This window comes from Mirounga leonina, unplaced genomic scaffold (genome assembly GCF_011800145.1).
Source record: "Mirounga leonina isolate KUSES-001 unplaced genomic scaffold, KU_Mleo_1.0 Mir_151, whole genome shotgun sequence".
NCBI classification, from domain to species: domain Eukaryota; kingdom Metazoa; phylum Chordata; class Mammalia; order Carnivora; family Phocidae; genus Mirounga; species Mirounga leonina.
The window spans coordinates 5,153,006-5,179,985 of record NW_023270377.1 but is presented as its reverse complement, the minus strand read 5'-3'; the positions used below and the strand labels follow the sequence as shown (position 1 = coordinate 5,179,985).

Here is a 26,980-nt window from a genome sequence, read left to right as displayed (position 1 = left end):
TCCAGGTCCCTCTGATGAGCGAAGGTGACACACCTGGGCCAGAGGCCACCTTTCCAGCCGTCTCAAGGAACAACCCGAGACCGGGTTATGTGAGCCACGTTACAATGGCGTGAAGTTTGCCTGCCCTCAGGTTGCTCTCTGCCCATTTCCCTTGAAGGGCATGGGGAATTCGCTCCTGCCCGCGGGCCGGTGAGGGTCTGCCCACAGCCAGTCATGTCACCATCTCCAGAGCCCCCCTCTCTGCCCCTTCCAGAAAGAAACAGGCCTTGGAGCAATGATTCGTGTACTCCGTCCACAGAACCTTCCTCCGCGGCTGCACCTGCACATGGTACCCAGGGATGACCTAGAGGCAGAAAGGGCAGCGTGTTTATTTTCCTTAGGCTTGTTGTTTGTTAGGGCTCCAGGGAGGATTTCAGGGGAGTGTGGGCAGGGAGCAGTCCCCTCTGACCCCGCCGAGGCTGGGCCGCAAGAGGCTCAGTGCTGAGCACCCCTCTTCCAGATGTGGGGGTCGCAGCTGGGGCTGTACCTGTAATGGGACCAGCAGACAGATTTAGTTCTTCTTTCCTGAACCCTGAAACTGTACGGATCCTGTTTGTCCTCCTTTTTCACTGTGATGAGCAGGCTGGCCAGGTGCTGGTACAAGTTTCCCAAACCCCATGGTGCCCCAGGGAGAAGGGGTGCAGACAGCAGGCCAGGAAAAGCAGCCTGGCTCTGTGCACCAACAGAACCGATGGGATGAGCATGAGGTGCACAGAGACTCCAGGGAGTGAGCCCTACTCTGCTCTCCTGGGCCAGGATAAGTGTCTTCATTGGAACAGCCTCTGGAAGAAAGAGCAGTCCCACTTCCTATAAAATTACTGTTCAACCCATGTTTCACTTGCTCACGGGAAATTCTCGTGTTTTCTTCCCCCGCTTTCAGGAAGAAGCACATTGCCAAGTTGACCCCATCGTGCAGCATGGTTGCCTGAGAAGAGCTTCAGCAAGCACTGGGATACCTGGAGGAAGAGAGATGAAACCTTAGCCATCCTCCCAGGAAGAGAGTTCAAGATGGCAGCTCAACGGATCCGAGCTGCCAACTCCAGTGGCCTCCCTCGGTGCAAGTCCGAGGGGACCCTGATTGACCTGAGCGAAGGGTTTTCAGAAGCGAGCTTTAATGATGTCAAAGGTGAGCTCGCGGGGCACCTGGGTGGCTCAGTCTTTAAGCGTCTGCCTTCGGCTCAGGTCATGATCCCAGGGTCCTGGGATCGAGCCCTGTACTGGGCTTCCTGCTCAGTGGGGAGCCTGCTTCTCCCTCTCCTTCTGCTGCTCCCCCTGCTTGTGCGCACGCACTCTCTCGCGCGCTCTCTCTCTCTCTCTCTCTGTCAAATAAATAAATAAAATCTTAAAAAAAAAAGTGAGCTCACGGGGAAAGAACTGTGGCTAGAGGGGGTGGATGGTGCGGCAGATCGGGATTTGCAAGTGCTCTGAGACCGAAGGGCTTCTCCACCTTCAAGGCTGCCGAGTTCCCAGACAGTTAAACTTCAGCTCTCTAAACTTCATTGACGATAAATCCAGCCCTAGAACAATAACCACTTGTCTTGTTTTGGTTTTTTGGTGTGTTGGGAGGTTTTGAATATTCCCCTTGGTAATGCAACTTCATACAGAATGTGTTTGTGTTTTCTCTTTTTGAGAGTTTTGGTGACATTAAGGTAGGGAGCTGGGTGCTCGGGATACTAGGGGGAAGGAGAGAGTATGGTCAGCCAATGAAATATTGAGAACCGCTAGAGAGGAAAAGGTGGTCTGAGAGTGGGGTCAGCAAGCTTCTCCTGTACAGGGTCACCCAGGAAATACTGTAATTCTTGCAGGCCCTAAGGGTTCCATCACAGCTCTTCCTCTGTGCTGGTGCAACTCGAGAGCAGTCAGAGAAGACAGTAAGCAGTGGACACGGCTGTGTTCCAATAAAACTTTATTTACAAAAACAACAAAGGGGCCGTTGTTTGCCGACCCCTGCTTTAGAGGTGGCCCTGGGGTGCATCACCCTGAGCCTCTGGTTTTCTGTAACAGCCACCTAGAGCTAGGTCAGTGAGATGGGTGACGGGTACTGGTGGGTCATTTTCTTCCTAGAAGTCCCCTCTGACCTTAGTAGGTGCTTGCTGGTGCGTCGTGACTGAAGCGGCAGCGTCCGGCAGCTTCCCTGTGGCGTTTACTGCAATGTGTTGAAGTGAACCGCTGGGCCATCCAGAGTACAAGCTGAGCGGTGGGAGCTGCTCTTGACCTTTGTATCTTGAGCCCCTGACACAACGTCAGTGCTAAGTAAATAGTCCTTGAACCAAACTGCTGTCTCCCAGGTAACATCGTGGCCCTCTTCCCCGATGTCCTAAAAACGATATGCACCGCGTTTGTCTCTTCCGAATATCTTCTCCTGTCACTGTATCCTAACTTCTTCCTTTTCCTGTTGGTGTTTTATGCTTAGAGCCCTGAGCATTGCATTAAATGTTCTTCACACGAACGGACTTGGCAAAGGAGGTCATGAGATTTTATTAATAAGAGCAGCAGAGTTACCAGGTATTGCCATAAATAATGGGACCCTTCGTTTTTCACAGTCCAGTAATGGGCATCGTTTTCTTACTTTATAGCCCAGCTAATTATGGTTAAAGCTGGAAAATGGGAGCATCATTTGTGGGATTCGGGCTGGGGTCTTTTTAAGTAATGATGACGATCTGAGAGGTGTTAGGGTACTAACAGAACACCACAGTTTCCCACAGTTGTAGGAAAAAGACAAACCCGGGACACGAGCTGCGGCTGATTAGCCAAGGGCGGATGCCCACGGAGCCCCTGGACCCACTCGCCAAGGCAGCTCTCCAGCCAGGCAGCTGCATGCGCGACCCGATGGTCAAAAGGCTTCATGGTGGGGATTTATTCCAGCCAAAACATCCACTGCAAAGTCCTCCACCTCCTCATTAGCGTTCCACCTGCAGCAGAACTGAGGCAAAGGGGTAAAAATTGTATTACTCAGTGCACTCAACTTCCTGACACGCGGGGATTTTCTTTGTATTAAAATCCAGGATAGCTGTAAATCTGGGCAGCACTCCTCAGAATTCATTAAGATGGGATTTGATAAGGATCCTCCTGCATTTGAGTGGATGGATGCCCCACCTGGTGTCCCCGGGTGCCCAGTGACAGGTGACTGATGGAGGGACCCGTCTGGAAGGAGCTCACACCAGAGTCCTCTTCCACGGGGTGGCCCTGCAGGGAGGAGCGCCATTTCCCATTGGATGAGCCTGATCCTTGAGTGAAATGAGTTAACTGCTTCTCTGCTAAGGAGAGTGCTTGGAATTTTAAGTGAAACCATTTTTATTCTTCAGCCTGGTGAAACTAAAGTGGTAATTTGCATGGATACATTTTCGTGGGCTATATACAAAGCCTGCTTAATAGCTTTGGGTTTTTAATTTTAAAAATATCACTCTAAGGGAATTGTTCTGGGGAACATAATAGGGATATAACTTCTGAGGGATTCTAACAAGATTTTAATAGCTGGCAAGCTCTCTGATTTTCATTTGGTTTTAATTTTTATGTGACATTATCATTAGATGAGTCAAAGAAACAAAAAGTGGTTTATATCACTGGAGACAGTGCCTGGAAAACAAAGCGAGAAAGATCTTGTTGTCCCCTGACCCCAGCCTGACCCATCTCCCTCCCCCCACCCCACCTCTCCCCCAAAAGCATTCTCTTTTTCTTGGCTGTTTTATTCACTCCCCTCCCTTCACTGTAAATGATTCCTCTTTGGGGCACAGCCAGGGAGAACACCTTGACCCCATAACATGGATATGGCCTCTCTGTAGTGAACGAACATTCATTCTAAGAATATTTGTTGAACACCTGCTATGTGACAGGCTGTCTTCCAGGATTACCACTGTGAGCAAAACAGACATATGAATATCGGTTAATGATAAGTGCCATGGAGAAAATAAAATTAGGAGGGGGGTGGAGATGTCCACTTTAACATAACCCTCTGTGAGTCCTTACCTGGGGCTCAGCATCATTATGCTAAGGACACGATCAGAACCTTATCTTCAGCAGAGCCCACTGAGGAAAGACTCTCAGACTCCTGAGGCCACACGGCTTCTAAAGGCCTGGATCACAGCCCAGGCCCAGTGAACCCAGGGCCAGATTCCACCCCCCAACACCCCACACGAAAGGTAGGAGGTGACAGCCTTCACGGCCCAGGTGAGCTTTCCGCCAAGCATATCCCTCTAACCTGGTTCATGGAAATAAAGAGAAACTTCCTGCTTTATTTCCCAAGACTATGCTAAGGAACTATAATTCAATTTGCATTATTTCGTTTCAAAGGAAAAAGAAACTGGCAGATGGTGTTTTTGGAGGGCCCGTTTGATAGAACAGAATGCGTATTGACTTAATCACGTATTAGAGACAAAGTGGGGGTAGTCCCACTAAAAACACGGTCCTTTCTTACAGTTGTTAGTTACAGGACCTCAGAATATTTACAAATTCTGTGAAACAAGGCACAGTTGGGGTGGGGGCTTATTACTCTCCGAAGGAACTTTCTTCATCCTCTGGATATACTTTGTCGTGTATGAGAGGGAGAAAAAACACTTAGGTATTTAATTATCCGTTACTTTTCAAAACACACACCCCTGGTTGAGATGACTGACTTTGACCTCTCCGACTGCTGTCTACATGGGTAACGTAGCTGAACGCCACGAACCATAAATTAGCTCGAGTCGCTGTTTAAAGCGTTGGGGTTTTTCAGAATTGAACGTTGGCTCAGAAATAACGTGAATGACACCAAACATAAAACCATTGCTTTTCAAGGTACGCGGGGGAGGCGGTTTCCAAGTTGTCATCCTGAGTGATCATTTAAAGGAGGCTGGAAGAGGCTAGCCTCAAAAGGCTTATTTTGGTGAAGACTGGGTTCAGCTTGTCAAGGGAACCTTCCCCCACCCCGTTCGTGTGTTCTGTGTTGAGGGCAGAGCGGGCACCAGCTCAGAAACACTGAGAGCTGCTTTGGAAGCTCTTCATTGCCCGTGCTCGGCTACAGGTGGTGGGTCACTCTGCTCAGAACGTCACTGTGGCTGAGTCAGTCACACTCAGCTCGTCCCTCTACCCGGCGGCAGCTCTGGGAAGTTAGGTACAGTAAAGAGAGGGCCAGTCAAAATGAGACGGTATTTGGGGCGCCTGGCTGGCTCAGTCGGTGGACCTTGAGACTCTCAATCTCGAGTTTGGGGGTTAGAGCCCCACGTTAGGTGTAGAGGTGACTTAAAAATAAATTCTTTAAAAAGAGTTCTTTAAAAATGAAAAACATTTAAAAATGAGACGGCATCTTAGTGATCCCGCTGTGCTGAGTTAGAGGACTGCCGTGCTGGCCCTGCTGAGTGAAGCCAGAGTTTGCTTCGGCTGGTTTCTGCTAATTGCCTGGCGCCCTGTGCACCTCGCGAAGAGCGCCCTCCTCCCTCGCTCTGCTCAGTGCTCCGCACGCCCGTGGGCCTCGCCCTCACCTCCTGTCTCTTTGTGTTTTGTGCAGTGCCTTCTCCCAGTGCCTTGCTAGTAGACAATCCCACACCTTTTGGAAATGCAAAGGAAGTGATCGCAATCAAGGACTACTGCCCTACCAACTTCACCACCCTGAAGTTCTCCAAGGGGGACCACCTCTACGTCCTGGACACGTCCGGCGGGGAGTGGTGGTACGCACACAACACCACGGAGATGGGCTACATCCCCTCCTCCTACGTGCAGCCCTTAAACTACCGGAACTCCACTCTGAGCGACAGCGGGGTGATCGACAATCTCCCAGACAGCCCAGAGGAGGTGGCCAAGGAGTTAGACCTGCTCGGGGGGTGGACGGATGACAAGGGATGCAGCAAAACCTACAGCAATAACCCTTTCTGGAACGGGGCCCAGACAAACCCATTTCTGAACGGGAACGTGCCGGTGACGCCCGGCGTGGACGAGCTGACTCCCAAAAGTACTGTGGATCTGCTCCTTTTTGATACGGGCGCGTCTTCGTTCACGGAGTCCAGCTCCGCCACCATGAACAGCACCAGCAACATCTTCGACGAGCTGCCGGCCGCGAGCCGCCTGCAGGCGGAGGTGCCGGGCAAGCGGGACAACCCGTTCTTCAGGAGCAAGCGCTCCTACAGCCTGTCGGAGCTGTCGGTCCTCCAGGCCAAGTCGGACGCTCCCGACTCATCGGGGTTCTTCACGGGCTTGAAATCCCCGGCCCCAGAGCAGTTCCAGAGCCGGGAGGACTTCCGCGCCGCCTGGCTCAGCCACCGGAAGCTGGCCCGCTCTTGCCACGATCTGGACTTGCTGGGCCAGAGCCCCGGCTGGGGCCAGACGCAGGCGGTGGAGACGAGCATCGCGTGCAAGCTGGACAGTTCCGGGGGCGCCGTGCAGCTGCCCGACACCAACATCAGCATCCACGTGCCCGAAGGCCATGTGGCCCCTGGCGAGACGCAGCAGATCTCCATGAAAGCGCTGCTGGACCCCCCGTTGGAGCTCAACAGTGACCGGGTCAGCAGCGTCAGCCCAGTGCTGGAGGTGAAGCTGAGCACCCTGGAGGTGAAAACCTACATCATCTTGGAGATGAAAGTGTCAGCCGAGGTGAAAAATGACATTTTTAGCAAAAGCACAGTGGGCCTCCAGTGCCTGAGGAGCGACTTGAAGGAAGGGCCCTATGTCCCCATCCCCCTCACCTACAGCTATGGGGACACGGTCCAGGTACAGCTGGACAACCTGGAGCCCTGTATGTACCTGGCCATCGTTGCCCACGGCCCGAACATTCTCTACCCTTCCACGGTGTGGGACTTCATCAATAAAAAGATCACTGTGGGGCTCTACGGCCCCAAACACATTCACCCGTCCTTCAAGACCGTGGTGACCATTTTTGGGCACGATTGCGCCCCAAAGACACTACTGGTCAGCGAGGTCACCCGCCAGGCCCCCAGCCCCGCCCCAGTGGCCCTGCAGCTCTGGGGTAAGCACCAGTTCGTCCTGTCCAGGCCCCAGGACCTCCACGTCTGCATGTTTTCCAACATGACCAACTACGAGGTCAGAGGCAGTGAGCAGGCCAAAGTGGTGAGGGGGTTCCAGATGAAGCTGGGCAAGGTGAGCCGCCTCATCTTCCCCATCACCTGCCAGAACCCCAGCGAGCTGTCCGACTTCACCCTGCGGGTTCAGGTGAGAGGCGACCAGGAGGCCATCCTGACCCAGTTTTGTGTCCAGACTCCCCAGCCGCCCCCTAAAAGTACCATCAAGCCGTCCGGGCAAAGACGGTTCCTCAAGAAGAACGAGGTCGGGAAGATCATTTTGTCCCCGTTTGCTGCCCCCACCAAGTACCCGACTTTTCAGGACCGCCCGGTGGCCAGTCTCAAGTTCGGCAAATTGCTCAAGACCGTGGTGCGGCAGAGCAAAAACCACTACCTGCTGGAGTACAAGAAGGGCGACACCATCGCGCTGCTCAGCGAGGAGAAGATCCGGCTCAAGGGGCAGCTGTGGACCAAGGAGTGGTACATCGGCTACCACCAGGGCAAGGTCGGCCTCGTGCACGCCAAGAACGTGCTGGTGGTGGGCAAGGCCAGGCCGAGCCTCCTCTCGGGGCCCGAGCTGAGCACATCGGTGCTGCTCGAGCAGATCCTGCGGCCGTGTAAGTTCCTCACCTACATCTACGCCTCCGTCAGGACCCTGCTCATGGAGAACATCGGCAGCTGGCGCTCCTTCGCCGACGCCCTGGGCTACGGGAATCTGCCGCTCACCTTTTTCTGCCGGGCAGAGCTGGACAGCGAGCCCGAGCGGGTGGCCTCTGTTCTGGAGAAGCTGAAGGAGGATTGTAACAACACGGAGAACAAAGACCGAAAATCCTTCCAGAAAGAGCTCATGATGGTAAGTGCTCAGCAGGGGCCCGGGGCCGAGTCCGGTCTCACCGCCTCTCCCTGCGCGTGCGTCTGGTGAATCACCGGACCGGCGTCCGGGCACATCTTTGCTCCCCGAGATGCACAGGGTGGTGTGTTTGTGCGGGGCCTTTCGGGAGCCCCAAACAGCTCAAGATCCACCACGGAGAGCACCGTCCGGGTGGCTTCCTGCTGGATTCGCGAGCTCCTCGGAGGTCTCCGATGGATCCCCGAGTGCCCGGTGGGGGTGGGGGGCACAGCGAGACTTGCATTCCAGTCGCCCCTGTTTTGATCTCTTGGGAGAAGATCCATGTTTCATCAGATTCCCACCAGGATCTAGGACTCTGACGTTTTTCAGAACTGCCTCCCCAAAGTCTAGCTTTACCTTGATAGGAGTTTTCCTCTCCTCAAGGCCTCCATGTTTCTTCCTCTGCCTCCCTTTTGTGTGTGTGTGAGTAGGGGTTGAGGACAGCCTCTTTCTCCAGCACGACTGGGAATTGGCGATCCTGAGAGGCAGAAAGGGGGAGGTCGGTGTCACACTATAGGATACGCCCGGGCCGCTAGCCAACGGGGAAGGCATTCGCTGGACCCCGAATGGCCTCCCACGGCCTGGGCTCTGCCACCCTCTCCCAACTGTTCGTGTGCTTCCGGTGGCCTGTCTTGGAGTAGCTGACTTGGAGAAGCTTGATAATGTTCTTCTCTTGGCGTCCCGCCTTGCCTCTGGTGGATGTTCTGTCTATGGCAGAAGCCACCTCTGTTCCCTTCCCCATCTTCCCGATAGGGACACATCCCTGGGCTTTTTCCTACGGACACCCTTGTGATTTGGTCATAGGCGTTCCTTCCTTGCTCCACCAGGCTCCACACAGCCTTTTTGCCTCCTGACTTTTGTAAGAGGTGAGCCTCGGCACCCCCGGAATTTCTGCCACTTGTACTCTTCCCTCTTCTACCCGGCACCCGCCATGCGGGGAGAGCGCCTCTAGGACCGGATGAGCCGGGTATGCACGACCTGCGCGTGCACGTGTTGACGTGGGCGTGCAGCTGAGGTCCGTCCTGGGAGCCGGGAGCCAGAAGGGATGCAGTCCACTGCGGGGAGAAAGCATTGCAGCCTGCCAGTGGCTCCTGGAAATACAGAATGCCAGGTGCATGCAGCAGAATGAGGCCCGACGTTGCCCAGGAGAAGGAGGTGGGAACCGGAAGTGGCGAGTAGAGGGGCGATCTTGGCAACAAGGAGGAGGTGGGGGGGGCCCTGGTGATGGCAGCATCAGTGGGGAGGACGCTGGATTATCATGGCTGGGGAGGGGCGGAGGCAGCAGGGGAGCATCCCCGCCCCCTCCCTGCAGGATGCTCCTCCTCTCACCGGCCCTGCGGCTGTGGATGCACCCCCTGAGCTGTGGCAAGCCCGCAAGACCTAGTGTCCCCTCGGATGGACCCGGCTCAGTAGGCAGGGGCGCAGGGCCCTCTCCAGGGCCTCAAGCTGGGATTCGCTGTGGATTATAAAATCGGGTGCTTTCATGGAACATAAACAATATTGATGGTTCCTTCATTACAGCCTAAGAAACCCTCACCTCCAGTGGGTAGAGGAGAGAAACGGGACAGTGGGAGTGGCCCTTCCCCACTGTGGAAGAGTGATGACTAAGGAAGCTGTTTGCTTACCCACGTTGCCTCACTTCCTTTCAGGTCTTTTCAGACTTAAATGGTGGCTCTTTCTCTTCCACGTGGGGGGCTTCTCTGACAGCACATGTTTTGGGGGCCGTCCCTGGGTTCCTATCGTGAGGGATGGGAGTCCCATCCCCAGGCAGGTTTGCTCGGAGGTTTGCAGTGTTTCCCTTGCTCGGTTCCTGGACTAAATCCATCACCATCCTGAGAGCGGGCAGATTAGAATGTTGGCCAAATCTCTAGAAACCACAGGCTGATTTGTCCCCGCGTGTTTCAGGGGTCGCTGGAAGCTGGGTTTCATTTCTCCCCATGCTCAAATCTCTGAGCGGTGGCTTCCCGCAGCCTCGGTGGGTCCGCCCGCCCTGCAGCTGTCTCGGCCCCTCGCGTGGTGATGACAGTTTTCTGATCAGATGGGACTCCCTGGTCTGGAAACAGTGAACGCACTTGAAGGGGTAAAGTTTTAGGATGGTGGGTTTGCAGGGAGATGGGAAGGGAGAACAGAGTCGTTCAGTCGTCCCATCGGAGTGGGGTCAGGCCTGGCCCGCGCTGCTCCCTCATCCCGGAACTCTGCCCCGTGGACTCGGGAGGGAGGCTCTTCCTGTCCCTCGGTGCCAGTCCTCAGGTCGTGCCCTCAGACCTTTCCCACGGCCTGGTGCTCGGGGTCACTGCCCTTCATCGGCCCAGATCACTGTCTGCATGATGCTTTCCCCAATCCCAGATGGCCTTGGTGCCTGGCGTTTGTGTTTCCTGCTCTTGTCCTCATCGGATTTAAACGTCGTGAGAGAAAGGAGCGGAAACACTCTGACGTCCGAGGAATGAAAGCAAGCATGCCGTGTCCTGCGGTCAGACCGTGCTTCTGCTCTGGGTCTCCGTTTCCGTCCCCTCCTTCCATCGTTGCTTCGAGGGGCGTCTTGAACAAGCACGTGGGCTTCCCGGCGTGCCCCTGCCTGCCCTTTCCCACCCAGACTGTGTGCGACCACCGTCAGAGAATGCCCCTCCTGCCCCCGGCTCGCCTAGCCCTGCGGTGGAAGCCGCGACTGTCCCTGGCAGAGGACGGCCACCCCGCCGACCGCGCCCCCCAGGCCAGATCGAACGCGGCGGGGAGGGGAGGGGCGATGCGGGGCTGCTACAGGGAGTGGGCGTGACCGGCACTGACCGAGGCGAGTAGCCAGGGTGGACGGAGCCCCCGGGGACCTCCTCTGCCGGTAGGACTTGCGGGCAGGCCAGGGAGATGTCGGAATGGGCACTCAAGGATTACTGAGTGGAAGGAATGGGACTGGAGCTTCTGACGCAGAGCAGGGAAGAGTGGCTGCGGGCAGCCAGAGCGAGTGTTCGTACTTGAAGTTCACTCGCCGTTTCTGGGCTGCCTACCATGTGCTTGGGGGCGATGCCAGCTGCTGGGCTCCCCGAGAACGCGGGCCCCTGACTTGAGCAAGGCACGAAGTGAACATGAGTGCAGGACATACTGGCCGTGAACCCCGAAGAGAAGGGCCCCCGGGTAGACCGGGGAAAGGCGAGCAGGTCTGGGGGTGGGGGCTGGTACTGATGCGGGAAGGAAGTGCAGGCGCCCACTTGATGGGGATGGGGGGCTGTCAGGGGGGAGCCTCAGCGTGGGCAAGGGCCAGGGTTCAGAAGAGCCGAGATGGGGGCAGACCAGAGGCCGCGGTGATCCAAGAAGTTGGTACGTGTGGGGCCACCTGGCCCAGATAACACCTGTGCTTTGATCTGTAGGCACAGAGAGGTACAGAGTTTTAGGGGAAGCGAAGGGGAGCCAAGCTGGATCCAGGTGTGTCCCTGACCCTTGCCATGCCCCACAGTCCCCGAGCCCCTCAGAAGCTGCCGTCAGTGGGGTACCCTACTCTGAATGCCATTCCTGTGGAACATCAGGAGGACGGCTGGGGGTGGAGGACCTAACTTTCTAGATACTCATTGCTAGATAGACTCGTGTGAAGGAAACGAACAGGCAACTGCATTTTATCAGAGGTCAGCGGTGCGGCCAACTCCGAGGACTGCCGGGGGGAAACACCCTTCCAGGTTTGCAGAGATCCCCTTGGCCACTTAGCCTCCATCTGATTCTCACATTTGGCAGCCACGCGAAAGGGCACCTTCTGCAGCCAGGCCTTTCGTTTGTGGCTGCCACGTGCTCTCTCCCCGCTCCCCTGGCAGGTCGGCGTCAGGTGGCTGGCTGGCCCCGGGGCCTGCGGCCACTCTCACCACGTCATGGGTGACAGGCTCTGTTCTCTTGCCGCGTGCACGGTGGTGTGGACCTTCACAGCTTCAGGGGCTTGCGTTTGCACAGCTGTCCTGGCTCATCCCAGGTTTTGTTGGGTCCTGAATGGAAAATGGTTTTGTCACTGGGGAGTGCACAGCTGGGAGGGACAGGAAGCGAGTGCAGGTGCTGTTACTGTGGTGACAGACTCCCGGGAGACCCCTCCTCCCTTTTGCCAACGGTGGGTCCCCCGTTGGGCCTCTTGTTTTCTTCACAAAGGGGAGAAACCAGAGCCTGCTCTTCGCTCTTGGCGTGGCATAGTTCTTTCCTGCGTCTTCGGTGCACTTGGTGGCAAACACGAGCTCGTGTGATTTGTACCGGGAACTATGACAACACTGAAGGAGAGGGCTTGGCTCAAGCTGGAGACGGGAGTAGATCTGGGTGGCCGCCCCCCGGGAGTATGTGCTTGGAAGGTGGCGGACGGAACCCCGAGGGACCCGTTTGTCTAACAGCAGGAGGTATCTTGGTTCAGCGACGTGCTTTCCCGATGAGAGGTTATTCCTGATAGCCGGGATTCCCTCAGGCACGAGACGCAGGGTCCCTCCTCATGGTGGGGAGGGACGGGGGGTCAGCTGGGGCGGGGAGGGAACCATCAGGGGCGTGGGCGGGCCTCCCCGAAGGGGCCGAGGCTGGCGCTCAGAGCGTGGCAACCAGGGGTCATTTGAGTCCGGGGCAGGCTCTTTGGAGAAGGTTCTCTGAGAAAGAGAAAGTTACTGTAGGATACAAATCAAGGGAAGGGCAGCTGTTTGCAGGAGTGGAATAAACCCCAAGCTGATGGAAATGAGGGGCGAACTGGGAGGTTCCAGGGGAGGGGCGGGGGTTGGAGAGGACCATGTGGAGTGATTCTCTGAGAGTCGGGAGAAAAGCCTCCTTATCCCCCCCAGAGTGGGGGCAGTTCGCTAACCACGGCACGTTTGGACAGCTCCTGGGGTTCCTGCCGGGCGGCCCCAAAGCAGGAGGCTCTGCTGCCCGCAGCTCACACGGGGGAGGATGGCCCTTCTGATGTTTGCACGTCTTGGGAGTAGAAGCATGGGTGGGATTAATGCACAGCAAACCCCAAATGATACCACATTGTCTTTTCTCTTATAAGAATATCTCCCGGGCGCCTGGGTGTGTTAGACGGTTAAGCGTCTGCCTTCGGCTCAGGTCATGATCCCAGGGTCCTGGGATCGAGCCCCGCGTTGGGCTCCCTGCTCAGTGGGGAGCCTGCTTCTCCCTCTGCTTCTCTCTCTCTCTCTCTGTCTCTCATGAAGAAATAAATAAAATCTTAAAAAAAAAAAAAAGAATATCTCCGAAAACAGGGCTTGGTGGACTGGCTTCGGGGCCGCCTGTTTTTGTCAGTGAAGTCACACCAGACTGAGCCCATGCCCATCACTTCATAGGCCGTCCGTGGTGCTTTCACCCCACACCGGCCGATTCAGGGCTTGTGACAGAGCCGAAATCTCTTCCCTGTCTAGCCCTGTGTCGAACAGGTTTGGTCACCTGGCTCAAATTCCCATTCCCTCCATGGGACTGCTGCCAGAGTCAGCCTCGTTTCAAATGGGATTTTCTGGGATTACCTGTGGGTGTTAGTGTGTGTGCGAAAATTAAAGAGGAAGCTACAGGGAAGGGAGCCGGAACCTCCTACAGGAAGCTGTCTACTGCTAGGACCCGGTGGCACCCAAAATGTGCCCTTAAAAAAATGCCTAAATGCCCCTTGGGTGGTGTGGCCGCTCTGTGACCATTAAAACCCATACTGGCTGATCCAAGTGTGAGCAGAGCTGAAGTTAGTCAATGAAGGAGCCCCCATCCCGGTGTTCACCGTGCTCCTCGCGATGGAGCCTCGGTCCTCGCCCAGTGCCCCTGGGGACAGAACCGCTGTCATCGCTCCTGCCAGGGGTGACCCCAATCAGAAGCATGATTCTGGCGCGTTCTGCTGCCTAGAAAAGGAGGCCGCCTCTGGAACGTTCTCTCTGTGTGCGCTGGGAAGCCGTGGGCAAAAGCTGAGCAGGGACACAGAGGGACTGACCGTCCACCCTGAGGAGCAGGGGACTCCACCAGCCGCAGCGCATTCGGGGCTTCAGCCCCACCACACCACAAAAATTTAAATCCAGAATTCAACCAATGGATCACATGTCCCCCTGCCATACATGGGGACGTAGGTGTATTTATATCTTCTGAAAGACGGATCTACTAAACATTGATTTTTTTTTAAACAATTTCACTTGAATGCATCAAAATTCAAGTGAAAACAGACCCTTTTCTGAAATACATAGAGTTGAAATGTTGCGTAATCCAGATCGGTTGTTTTGTTTGGTTCCATCCCTGATGTCGAGGAGTGAGAGCCTGCAGAACTTTTGCAAAGGCTTGCCTGCAGCTCTGTCATCTCGAGGGATCCTGGACAGGCCACCTGCAGGTGTGGGGGCTTCTCCATCACTCTCTCGGCTTAATCTGCAAACTGGGGTGAGCTCGGCACCTTCCTCGCAGGGGTTCTGAGGAGTGGATGAGCCCATGCCCGGCTCACAGTAAGTGCTCAATCGTAGTAGCTTATTCCAAAACACTACAAAACAAACCAGAACAGGACCACGGGATCCTCAAGCTCCCTTCCAGCTAACCGTAGTTCCAGCTAGCTGCCAATCCTCGGACCCGGGACAGAACCAGATTGACCCATCACCCCTGTTGCAAATTGCAGAAATTGACCTGCTGGGGCGTCCAGCTAATGCATTCAGCAAATTGCCAAAAAAGCCACAATTCCTCCATCTTGTTAAGCTTCCCCAGTATAAACATGGACTATAGATGAGGATACTCAGTCTCAGTAAGGGACCCAGCAGACCATAACTGCATGCAGCCAAGGCCACCCACCATCTTCACGGAATAGTGGACAGAGTTCTCACAATGAGCTGCGTGTTTGGCTCAGTCAGGAAGGGGCTGGTGGGGTGGGTTTTTTTAGCACGTGCTCTTGGAGTCTTGGAGTGACAACAACAGGTGCTCGGATAGAGCTTAGAAGGAGAGAAAGAACACCAGGTGACTTTTTCTGCTTCTAGCCTCTCTGGTCTTAGGCTCACCTGTCCGAGGGCCTGGGAAACCGACTCCAGGGTGCCTCTGAGGCCCACTTGTCCCACTGTTGGGGTGGAGTCTGAGACTGCTGGGCGACAGAGCCTTCGTGGACGGTGCCAGGCCCACATGCACCCAGCAGCTATCATGAGAGCTGGGTGGCAGCCTTTTGCATTTCACGGTGGGCAGACCTGGGGGCCTGCTGGTTGGTGCTAGCTGGTTTGATTTTGTTCCTTTAAGACCCCAGCCCGGGGTCTCACAGAATACATTGGACTGTTGAGCTTTATGTTGGAAGCCTGCGTGATCCGGCCCCTTTCCTAGGAGGGAAGCAAGTCCCAAGGTGGCCACCTGCTGGCTCGGGGCCAGGTGGGCATTTGGGCCGGCCTCGGCCCCCTTGCCTCCTTCCTTCCCAGGGTGGTGGGCATTCCTTTCCCTCCTGAGTCTCTCCACAGTTGGTGACTCCTGTCCTGAAGACACACTAGAAAGTTTTTTCAGCTTTGGCAAGCGAGCAATCATTGACTCCAGGAAGTGTTCTGATGGGCTCTTGGGGTTCAGCCTTGGCCCTCTCCATTCTCCTTATCCTCCGCACGGGGTCCTCACCTTGTCCCCAAAACCTGAGAGCCCAGATGTCAGTGTGCGCCTCAGCCCCCGTCTGAGTCCTTCTGCCCATGGAGCTCTGCGCCCGGCCGATGCCCGCAGCACCTTACCTCAGCCCAGCTCCTGGTCCGGGCCCCTGAGCCCCGGGCGCCCGGTCCATCTCAGCGAAGCATCACTATGTCCAGGAGCTCCAAGGGAGCGTGAACAGGGCCAGCAGGCAGCATCCGCCCTCACCCCGTGGGTCAGCATCCAGGGCTGCCTAGACGACGCTCCACGGACGGGGTGTCCCAGAACAACAGAGGCGTGTTCTCTGCCATTGCGGGAGGTGTTGGCAGGCAGCTTGCTCCTATAGCTCCGAGGGACGGTCTGGTCCTTGCCTCTGGCTCCCGGTTGCGCCGACAGTCCTTGGCACCCCTTGCCTTGTGGCTGCCTCACCCCGTCTCTGCCTCCGTCCTGACATGGGTTTCTTCCCTCTGTCTCTGTCTCTGTCCTTATAAAGACAGCCAGTCATTGGACGAGGGGCTGCCCTAGTCCATGATGACCTGGTTTTAACTAGTAACATCCGCAAAGACCCTATTTCCGAATATAGTCATTCAGAGTTTCCAGGTGGACATGACTTTGGGGAGAGAACACTGGCAAACCCAGTCCGCCCTGTAAAACTCATTGCTTTCCCTCCATCCTGTGGTGTCGGCTGTGCTGGAGTTCAGGGGGCACTCTCTAGGCCTTAGAACTTTCTGGGTAAAGAGCGCATTGCCTCCGCATGAAACTCCAACATGAAACCAGACCTGTCCTCTGACTGCCTCGTGCTCTGCTCCTTCCTCCTCAGGCCTTACTGAAAATGGACTGCCAGGGCCTGGTGGTCAGGCTCATCCAGGACTTCGTGCTCCTGACCACGGCGGTTGAGGTGGCGCAGCGCTGGAGGGAGCTGGCCGAGAAGCTCGCCAAGGTGTCCAAGCAGCAAATGGACGCATACGAGTCTCCGCACCGGGACAGGAATGGGGTCGTGGACAGCGAGGTGAGCCTGGGCTCTGAGATTCCATCACAGCGCTGTCTACTTGACAGCGTGTGGTTGGGGATGAGTGAGTTGACGTGAGAAAGCATGCGCCCAGCACACAGTAGGCTCTCCCTGAGTGGGGCGAGTCTCCCCCTTCCCGGGACTGTTGGCTGCGCGTCCCAAACTTCAGTGACCTTCCATCAGACGGAGCAGCGCATGAACGGAGCCCTTTGTGGCCACTTCTGCTCGACCTCTGGCCAGGTCTGTGTTGGCTAAATACCTGGTATGTCGTGCAACTTCGGGCAGAGCCGGCTGGGTTCCTGCTCAGAGGTTCTTTGTAGTCTCACTGGTTGGCGGAGGTTGCTTGTTGCTTTAAGTTTCCGGAAAGCTGGTTCGGGCCTGGGAGACCTAGGAAGGAGGAAATCCCAGAATAAGGGTGTCCTTTATTAATGCAACGAATTTCTAAAGAAATGGCCCACCTAGAAAGTGCTGCAGGGGTGTAGGGATTGTAAGGAGAGCAGTCCTTCCTGTTGGCTCAGGCACCCTCTGCTACCTGCTCTTGCACAAAACACCTTCTTCCCTCAGAAATGTGCTGGCTCTGGACAGAGTCCATTCCACCGGTTTCTCCGGCTTTGTCTCGCTCTCCACTGAGAAGCATAAATAATGAGCAAAGGGACTGCAGTTAATAGGCTCGAATAATAGGATCAAATCTCTTACTGTCCCTAATCTTCTCTACCCCCCCCCCTTTTATTTTGGGCGACTCCACCATGCAGGCCATGTGGAAACCCGCCTATGACTTTTTATTAACCTGGAGCCACCAGATCGGGGACAGCTACCGGGATGTCATCCAGGAACTACACATAGGCCTGGACAAGATGAAAAACCCCATCACCAAGCGCTGGAAACACCTCACGGGGACCCTGATCCTGGTGAACTCCCTGGACATTCTGAGAGCTGCTGCCTTCAGTCCCATGGACCACGACGACTTTGTGATTTGAGCGGGTACCCTGGCAGCTGCCACTGCTCTGGGCCACACGCCTTCCATCGGTCCCGGGTGCCCGCGCCGCCACATGGAACCGGGGAGGGAGGAAGGGCCGCTGCTCACACACGTCCGGGGTCCTTCGAGGGCCGGACCCACACCCGAGGACCAAGCACACACAATGCTCCACCACCCTCCTCCATCACGGGGGGGTTGGGGGAGGCTTGAAGGGGATTTCTACCGCAGGTCGTTGCCAATCAAATAGCTTTCTATTTGTTAGGTATAAATGTAAATTTAAAATCACTTTTTTTAAAGTATGGGGGGGCAGGCATATGAAAAAGGTGGTATCTCATTTTTTTTAATGGACCGTAAAGGTTAAAAACACACACACACAAAAAAACCACACCTTAATAGGGGAGGATGCTTTGAGGTTTTTATGTTCTAAGAGACCTTTTTAAATTATGTTACAGATGTATATATGTATTTAAAGGTCACTGGGGGCATTTGCGATTCCCAGCCACACTTTGCATTTCAACACTTAGCGCGCGGAGAGACGCTTGTTCAAGTGTTGGACCTCTTTTGCTCTCTGCTTGTGAAAAGGATAAATTAAATAGGAATGTGGTTTTTCGGTAGGTGAGTCCAGCTCTTGCCCATCCTTTCTGAGAGCGTCCTAGCCCCTGCTGTCCCCTCTCGACTTCATTCTCTTCTGTACCTTTGCCTCGTGTTACAGTGAGTGATCAGCGACAGCACGTGTGGACCGTCTTCGAGCTTTAGTGGGCAAAGTCAACTCCTACGTGAGCAAGCAGGTGCCCTCGAGATGAAAAGGCAGCTGGGAGCTGGCGTTCGTCATGGCCCCCACCTGTGTGCAGTCGGTCATTCCAGAGAACAGTGCCATTTGCCATGCGGTGGTTCCCGCAGCCTCCAGCCACCACTGTCCTGTTTCTCCCCGGGGGCGGGGAGGGGTGCCCTGTGCTACCGTGTGCACAGAGGTGCCCGCTGTGGCTGGTAACTCCCGCTTCATTCCATATGAAATCAACCCCTCTCCCTTGCTGCTAGGCCCCCAGGGCCTAGGAAATCACATAGGGGACACCATCTTTTTTGTGTACGATAGAAAGATTATGCAAGCAGGATGAACGTTTTCCAAAAATGAAAATGTTTCCCACCTCAAGTCAGGGACTTGGCAGAGCGTTGCGTTGAGGACCTTACCATTGTAGATCGGCGTGGCTGTGTGTGGGCCCGCGTGCTGGGCTCCAGGATCGCACTGCGGAGGTGGCAGCTCGGGAGGGAGGAAGGGGCAGGGGGGGAGAATTGTCTGGCAAATCAAGAGAGTTGATCCCCAGGAATGTGCCGGGACACGCAGCTTGCTTGTATGAAGTGATGTGGGGATTCCTGGACCGTGGGATACCTGGAACGCGTTCTCTAAATCTGTCTTGAAACATGTTATGTTAATTACCTAGTGTAATCAGTGGTTGATCCCTATTGGGCTGAAACATTTTTATGTATCTATTGATTCAGATCCTGAAGACCAACTGGCTAGAAAAAAAAAACACACACACACACAGAAAAACACTATGTTTTTTATGCTGCAAGAAGCAGGACACACAATTCCCCACTCATCCCATGAAATAACCTTAAATTCCGCTTCTCATTTCCACCTTCATTCTTTCCAGAGATCATCTCTCGCCTTCTCCCCAAAGAAGAAGCAAAACCACTTGCACCTTAAACCGTGGATATTTTTCCTCAGGGGCTTTAAATAGTTTCCTATGCAACATGTCTTGTAGCACAAATTAAATTCTACAAAAGTTGCAGTAAATTTTATTTGGATATTTTAACCTATTAAGTGTGTGTGTCTGTTTTTCTGTACCCAACCAAACTTTAAATAAAACAATAAAACCTAGTGAAAGCATCTGTGAATAATGGCTCCCTCCCCCAAGAGCCACCCCTAGATGACAGTGTGACCATTGGTTTAGCAGATAACTTTTATTTTTTTACTGAATGTTCTGTAGTCCGGTCCAAGAAGCTCGGTTAAAATCTCCAGTTCTCAGGGCGCCTGGGTGACTCAGTTGGTTAGGCATCTAACTCTTGATTTTAGTTCAGGTCTTAATCTCACAGTTGTGAGTTCAGGCTCAACGTTGGGCTCCACCCTGGGCATGGAGTCTACTTAAAATAAAAAAATTTTAAAAAAAGGAAAAAAAATCTCCAGTTCTTTATCGATGTTAATTCTCATATTCAAAATAATAGTCATTTGCATATAAAATTATGGTGTTTGCAGGTGTTTTTTGAGGACCAAATATTCAGGAAAAGGATTTGGCTGCAAAAAAAGAAAAAAAAAAAAACAATTTACCAAGAAGACGACAGTTTTGTCCATAATAAATGCCCGCCTTGGTCCTCACTTGACCGTCATGCGGTCATGTCACATGGGGCAGGTGCCACATCAAGCCCCCACCCCCTGTGTCACCTGGTACAGCAGCCAAGCCCAGGCTTGGTCCTGGGACCTTCCCTACAGTGGTCACCAGATCCCAGCGCCTTGTAGTCTCCCAACCATTCCTACTGCCGCGAGAGAACTACAACCTTTGCCTTCTCTCCCTCTGCTCTCCTTACTCCTCTCAACACCCTAGCCCCGACCTCGGCCACCTGGCCCCTTTCCCCTCCCCGCCTCCCCAGACCACCTAGCCACTCTCCCCACTGTACGGTCTGCTGCGGGCTCACGCTCACCCTTGGCTGCGCATCCCACACACCATCAGCGGCAGAGCTCCTGGGGCATCCCCCACACTCATACCTCCCTGCCTTCGAGCTGCTTCCCCATGCTGGAACACCTCTCCTTTCTCCATCAGCCACACTGAGCTCCTTGAGGTCATCGAGCGTCTGAACTCATCGCTGAGTCCCCAGAGCCTGGTGCCACAAATGTATTGTGGGAGGGAATTGACCACGACTGATAGAAACGCATCCCTGAATGCGGATAGCTTGGCTATTGGGAGTGGCTAGAATGGGCTTTGTACTGGGTTTACAACCAATATAAAACCTATTCGGCCAGTGATGAGGGCATCAGACCCAGCTTAGTTTTCGAAGCGTTCAAAGGGGAGAACATGGTAGTTGGAACTCAAGTATATAACAAAAGCAATTAATTTCCCTAAAATAGTTCTTTTCTGGGCATGAGGGAAACACTGTCAGTTTGGTCCATGATTTATGTTGTAATAAAATTCAGTTTTATGTAAAATAGATTGAAATGGCATCATCTGAAACAGTAACCTGAATTGGGGGGAAAAAGAGACTGCTGCCAAGTGCCCAGGCTTTGCTTCACACCTGTAGTCTATGAAAGGTTTGCCCCAGTTAATCTTTGTGAGGACCTTGGTTTAAGAGAAGGAAAGCAGCTGGGGGGGGGGGGGGGGCGGCAAATGCCCAGCTGGTGCAGTTGCCAATGTGAGCTCTGTCCACCCCCAGCTGTGCCCTCCCTCCGCATCAGAAGCAGAGAGAAACCCGACAGCACACAGGCCATTGTCTAAGAAGCAGGTGCCCGGGAGCAGGGCGTGCCTCTGAAGGCTGGGCCCCGGGGACAGGGCTGGGGGACCAGCCAGCCGGGTTGTCCCTCCACCCCTCACAGGCCTCTGCTGGAACATGCGTGCACAGTAGTTAAACCTTACGATTTGGGGTCCATTTCCCTAAAACCTCAAGTATTTAAAATATTTGCACTTAGCCCAAATTTTTCTTTTTAAAAAAAATTCGGCTTGATTGAGGTGTACTTGACCTAGAAACAAATGTCTTCCACTTTTAAGACCCAGGCATTTTTTTTTTTAAGATTTTATTTATTTATTTGACAGAGAGACAGCGAGAGAGGGAACACAGGCAGGGGGAGTGGGAGAGGGAGAAGCAGGCTTCCTGTGGAGCAGAGAACCCCATGCGGGACTAGATCCCAGGACCCTGGGATCAGGACCTGAGCTGTTATGTGTTTTTTGCCACATTTTTTTAAGTGAAGAAAGAACCCCTGTTGCTGGCAAGCCCAGCGTCCTGTTATGGAAACCAGGGAGAGGATCGGGGTGGGTACGGTGCAGCTTTAACCCCTTCTGTGTCATGGACCCCCTTGGCAGTTGAATAAAGCTGTAGAGTCCTTACAATTAAATAAATGCATAAAATAAGGAAACCAGGAGCTCACAAATGAAAGCAATTATATTTACATACAGTTAGCAAAAGGTTTTTTAATTGTCATGAGGTTATATATGCTATTTTATGCACTAGATAACACCCTAGTAGCAGGTCTCATCCACCATAAACTCACGGAATAGTGATGAGCATTGCGAGTATCTGAGATTGAGAAATCATTGACAAAATCACAGGGATTTCTAATACAGGTCCCTTGCCTCCATGCATGCCCGGAGGAGATGCTAATGTTCGTTAGAGGTTAATGAAAAGGAAGATGTAATCTTTTTTTTCCTTATTTAAAAAACAGGGAGCTCATCCTAAGGAAACTGAAATCAGATTTGCTTTGCCAGTTGCTTCGAAGGGTTTGCATGATGTTTTCTGCTCCAGTTTACCAAAATAGTGTTTTTAAAGCTTTGCTTCTCTGAGCCCATGTACTACCTAACGAGGGAGACGGGGATCGGAGAAATGCACTGGTCATGTCTGAGACTTTTTAAATATCTGAAGTCATTTTTCTTAATTTCCCAATTCAGTATGGTTTGCTTTTTGGAAGAATATCTGTATACTCATGTCCTACGTATGCAACACAACTCTCTTTGTAATCTTCACTCCAGGGGGGTCAGCAAGAGACGGCCAGAACAGAGTGTGCATGCAGCGTAAGCCTCGTGAGATGTGGGCAGCTTGGCGGGAGGGCCGACCAGAGGGCTGGTCGTCCGGTGTGTGCCTGGAAGCCAGGCTTGCGCATACAGAGCATCAAGGGAGAGAAGAGCCAGCTCCTGGCCCTCCAGGATCCGTATTCCAATAAGGAAGATGCAGACCTTTGAAATCGAAGGAAGATGGAAGTGTTTTCATCAGAGCAGACCAAGAGAGGATTTGAGAAGCCACAGTGCTTCTCCCCTCCCCTCTCCCCACACACCCACTCCCATTATATTGATCATTAATGAAGGCTTCTGATTCAAACCCTTCCATTTCTCTCAGGGGGTTTCTCTTTTAATCCTGGCCACCACCGTGTCTCCCCCGGACCCACAACCCCATGCTGGTCCCCTCAAATCATCCTCCACATGGCCACCAAGACGGTCCTTCTAAAATAGAAACCCATGCCCCTTTCTGCTTAACGCCCACCTTCAGTGGCCCCCGGGTTTAAAGCAGATGAACGGGGGGGGGTGCCCCCATGCCCGCCCATGGGTCATTGTTGGCCCTGACGATGCTTCCACCTGTCCACTCAAAATGAGAGAAATAAGCACAGTGGACTGAGGATTTCCATTCAGCCAAACTTATGCAAATCAAATCATCGCTCCTGGTCCTGAGATTAAGCCCTCCATTCCTTTTTGGTGTTAAAATGTCCTTTATTTTGGTAACTGATAACGATAGTAAATTGTAGGAGTTGTGGTTCTAATGCCTGTCTTGGCAAAGTGAAATGTTGGCTGATGACCAAAAGCCATGTATTTTTTAAGGCTTGAAGTTTTGGACAAATAAGGGAGAAACAACACGAGACTGTCTATTTCCTCGGCCCTTTGCCTTTGTGGCTGTTTTTCCTCGACCACCCTCCTCACTGTGGTAATAATGGCTTTATCACATTTTCTAGGTGCTCGGCATCTTGAGAACTCTTTCGCTATATTTGGAACCCAGACAACACAAATTCACAGCTTCTCTTGCAGCTAAATGCAGGCATGTGACTATTGGATCTCTGACTCAGAGACCAGCAACTTGCAGAAGGAAGCGAGGGGTGTGGTGGAACATTCGGGAGAGCAGTGGTCCTGGGTCCTTGACCCACCATGACATAAGTGGTACCATCCTCATCAGGCCTGTTCTGGACATCAGCGTGGAGCATGGCTCCTCTCCCAGCCCTCTGGCGAATGACTCAATTATCTTTTTTTTTTTTTTTAAGTGATCCTGTTGTTGTTTTTTTTATTCTTATGTTAATCCCCATACATTACATCATTAGTTTTAGATGAAGTGTTCCATGATTCATTGTTTGTGCATAACACCCAGTGCTCCATGCAGAATGTGCCCTCCTCAATACCCACCACCAGGCTAACCCATCCTCCCACCCCCCTTCCCTCTAGAACCCTGTTTGTTTTTCAGAGTGCATCGTCTCTCATGGTTCGTCTACCCCTCCGATTTCCCCCACTTCATTCTTCCCCTCCCGCTACCTTCTTCTTTTTTTTTTTCTTAACATATATTGCATTATTTGTTTCAGAGGTACAGATCTGAGATTCAACAGTCTTGCACAATTCACAGCGCTTACCAGAGCACACACCCTCCCCAGTGTCTATCACCCAGCCACCCCATCCCTCCCACCCCACCCCCCACTCCAACAACACTCAGTTTGTTTCCTGCGATGAAGAATTCCTCATATCAGTGAGATCATATGATACATGTCTTTCTCTGTTTGACTTATTTCACTCAACCTAATACCCTCCAGTTCCATCCACGTCGTTGCAAATGGCAAGATCTCATTCCTTTTGATGGCTGCATAATATTCCATTGTATATATATACCACATCTTCTTTATCCAGTCATCTGTCGATGGACATCTTGGCTCTGACTCAATTATCTTTTAATAATACCCCTCCCAGAAGAATCAGCCAGGGCCAGTTCCTGTTGCTTGCAAACAAGCACCTGGGCTTCTGATGAATTTTATTCCTTCAGAGTTCTGCTCTGATCATCAGACTTCCCTGGGAGGTCTTCTTGGACGCACCAAGAAAAAACCCCACCTCTGTCTTCCAGCAGCCCTCCGCCCTTACAGCAAATATAATCCGAGTCTTCCCGTGCATTTGCGAGTTGTGCCCCACAGACCATAAACTGAGTGAGGAAGATGCCACGGTGCCCAACTCACAGTACGTTCAAGCTCACACTCAGTAAATTCTCGGGTGCATGGCTGGCTGAATGAACTCCCAGGGTTCACTGCAGACCATCCAGGGGAAGGGAGACTAGCACTAGAGCCCGAATAGCTTTGTGTGTAATTGTAGGGATTTCTTTTTATCAAACAAATGCAAGTTTTATGGGGAGTCTATTCTGGATATTTTTCTACAAATTTTTATCTCTACTCGTTTTAGTTCACCAGTCTTCCCGCTGTAACATCACATGTGTTCAGCTCAGCCGAAGCTCACACTTGGAATAACAAGTGTTAGCTTTATTGTTCACACATCCGCGTCTTTCTCTACATTCCAAATGCAAAGTCATTTCACACCCAAGTTGTGGATGATCGCACCTAGGTGAGAATAGCAGATGTGGAGACACTTGGTGAACATCTATAGCTCCCGGGGAGCGGTCTTGTCAGGCCTCCCTGGACACCTGAGCAAGCAGGGCGCAGGTGGCCGGGCAAGCAGGGTGGTTGCCTGGCAACTCCAGCACTCCCAGGGCCATCCTCCTATAGAAGAGAAGGGATCTGGAGAGGTGACTCACTTTCATTTTGGACTCTGAGCCTGGTTAGAATCAACATCTACAGAATGAAGACTTTAGAGTAGGATCCAGGCTGATGAGTCAGCTTCATGCCTTGACACACTGAAATACACAAATGCAATGCTGTGTGTGGACAGATGTGCCGGATGCAGGTCTGTTCTTTGCGCAACTAGTAAATTCATAAGGATACCTTGATGTGTTAAAAAAAAAAAAAATCTCTTTGGAAAATCAGATTCCAGTTCTCCAAGTCATTTTGCAAAACACCTTTACGTATACCTAATTATCACATTTTCCATGTGAGAGATGAGTTGAGAAATTAAAGACAGAAAAGGTAATGGATATGGGTGAGGGACACAGGCACTTGACCTAGTTAGAAATAATTTATACAGACCTTGGAGATTTATGTCTTTTTCCCAGACCCTGGGAGATAGCTCTCATTTTTCAAATATGAGGTTTGTACAAAATACATAGAGAGGTACCAAGGGCTGGGGTCATGATGCCATGCACAGGATATCCGGGGCTATCAAAACAAAAATAAATCTGCTTTGCATTCAGAAATTCATACCCGAGTAAAAGCAACTCAGTTTTCTCTTTGCGACATGTACTATATTCCAAAATTATGCTTAAAATGTTACTGGATATCTTTGATGCATTCAGGCAGCATTTCTTCCTGAACGGAAGAGCTTTGCACGGTGCTCACACTGCCCTTCCAACAAGGCAGGCGATTAGCATCATTATTTTCGAAATGTCTTCAAAACATAAAACTTTACTTTATGTTATTCCAATGTTTTTAATATTCACTCCTATTTGGTTATTTTGCAAGTCAATCAGATTATAACAGAGGTCTGATTAAAATATCATTTGTATTTCGGATTCCTCTATGTCTTCCTCCGCCCAGAGCTCTGGGAGGGAGTGAGGCGGGTACCAGCCTAGGGATCCTGAGAAAAAAGTCAGCTGTATAAGATCATTTTTTAAACCAATTGCCGTGACCACTTGCCTGATTTTTTTTTTTTTTAAGTGAAGTCCACGGACCACCTGAAGGAGACTCACCAGGAGGAAGCACATTTAAAAATGCAGGTTGCAAGGCCTTCTCGGACCTTCAGAATCAGCTGCTTGTGGGGGCCCGGGAATCTGCATTTTCCCAGGCTTCTCATCTGAGTCCGAGGTGTGCTGAAGTGTGAGGGCAGGCTCAATTTTTAATTGTATGGCAAAACACTAGGCAGAGACGAAATGGAAGGGATTTCCCGTTTCTGGATAGGAGCCGATGGGCACGGCTTCTGTGTTGTGACGTCCACGTATCTCTGTAACCACGGCTCCAGACTCCTGAGCCACCTGGCCTCCCCACACTGTCCCACTTTCATCCGCCTCCTGCTGAACTTTAATTAAAATCCAGGCAATTGTTTTCAGGGAGGCTTCTCTATACGGACCATGTCTCAGGCACCTGTTGGGCTGTCCCCACCCCGAGAGGCATAAAGGGGCCGCCGGCTGGTGCTTAGCGGGCACACGCTGCCAGCCCTGGGCCTCCTCGGGCTTCCTGTTCGGCAGACAGGGCCTCCTACCCGCTGCCGGAGACCAAGCTCCGCAGCCCGGCCTGAGGTTTGGGCCCCGCCCAGTGTTCCGAATTCAGGGGCTAACGTTCACGGCCAGGCGTGGGGATTTCCAGCTGCCTCCTCCCTCCGTAGGAGGCCCCGCGTGAGGGCAGAAGCAAGTCCTCTCATTTGGTTAATGCTGGTCCTTAGGCAAGGACTCTGGAGAAGTCCCTCCTGCTGGCCAGTGTGGGCTCAATGGGCTCAGAGGTACCCGGGAGGTGTGGGGCGTTCTTCTATGTGTGCACTTGTGCATGAGCGTGTGAGCGTGTGGGTTGTATCTGCACAGATGTCCAAGAAGGGTCTCTGAGGCCTGGAGATCTGCATTTGGGGGAAGAACTTTCTGTTGCATATCTTTTTCGTGCCTTTTGATTTCTTACCTTGGAATGCTGGTATTTTCATAATTCCATATATTTTTTGCTACAGATAATAATGTATGAA

At 52.7% G+C, this 26,980-nt stretch overlaps 1 protein-coding gene across 3 annotated transcripts in view; it reads left to right on the top strand.

The window, feature by feature from the left end:
• Nucleotides 1-18,549, top strand: part of SH3BP4 (SH3 domain binding protein 4) — an 85,280-nt gene extending 66,731 nt beyond the window's left edge. For all 3 annotated transcript variants that reach the window (XM_035006809.1, XM_035006810.1, XM_035006811.1), the window contains 4 exons: nucleotides 920-1,165; nucleotides 5,522-7,878; nucleotides 16,268-16,456; nucleotides 17,209-18,549. In XM_035006809.1, the coding sequence (XP_034862700.1) occupies nucleotides 1,048-1,165; nucleotides 5,522-7,878; nucleotides 16,268-16,456; nucleotides 17,209-17,433 (2,889 nt within the window). In that variant the 5' untranslated portion in view covers nucleotides 920-1,047 and the 3' untranslated portion in view covers nucleotides 17,434-18,549. The remainder of the gene's footprint in view (nucleotides 1-919; nucleotides 1,166-5,521; nucleotides 7,879-16,267; nucleotides 16,457-17,208) is intronic.
• Nucleotides 18,550-26,980: the final 8,431 nt, after the last annotated feature.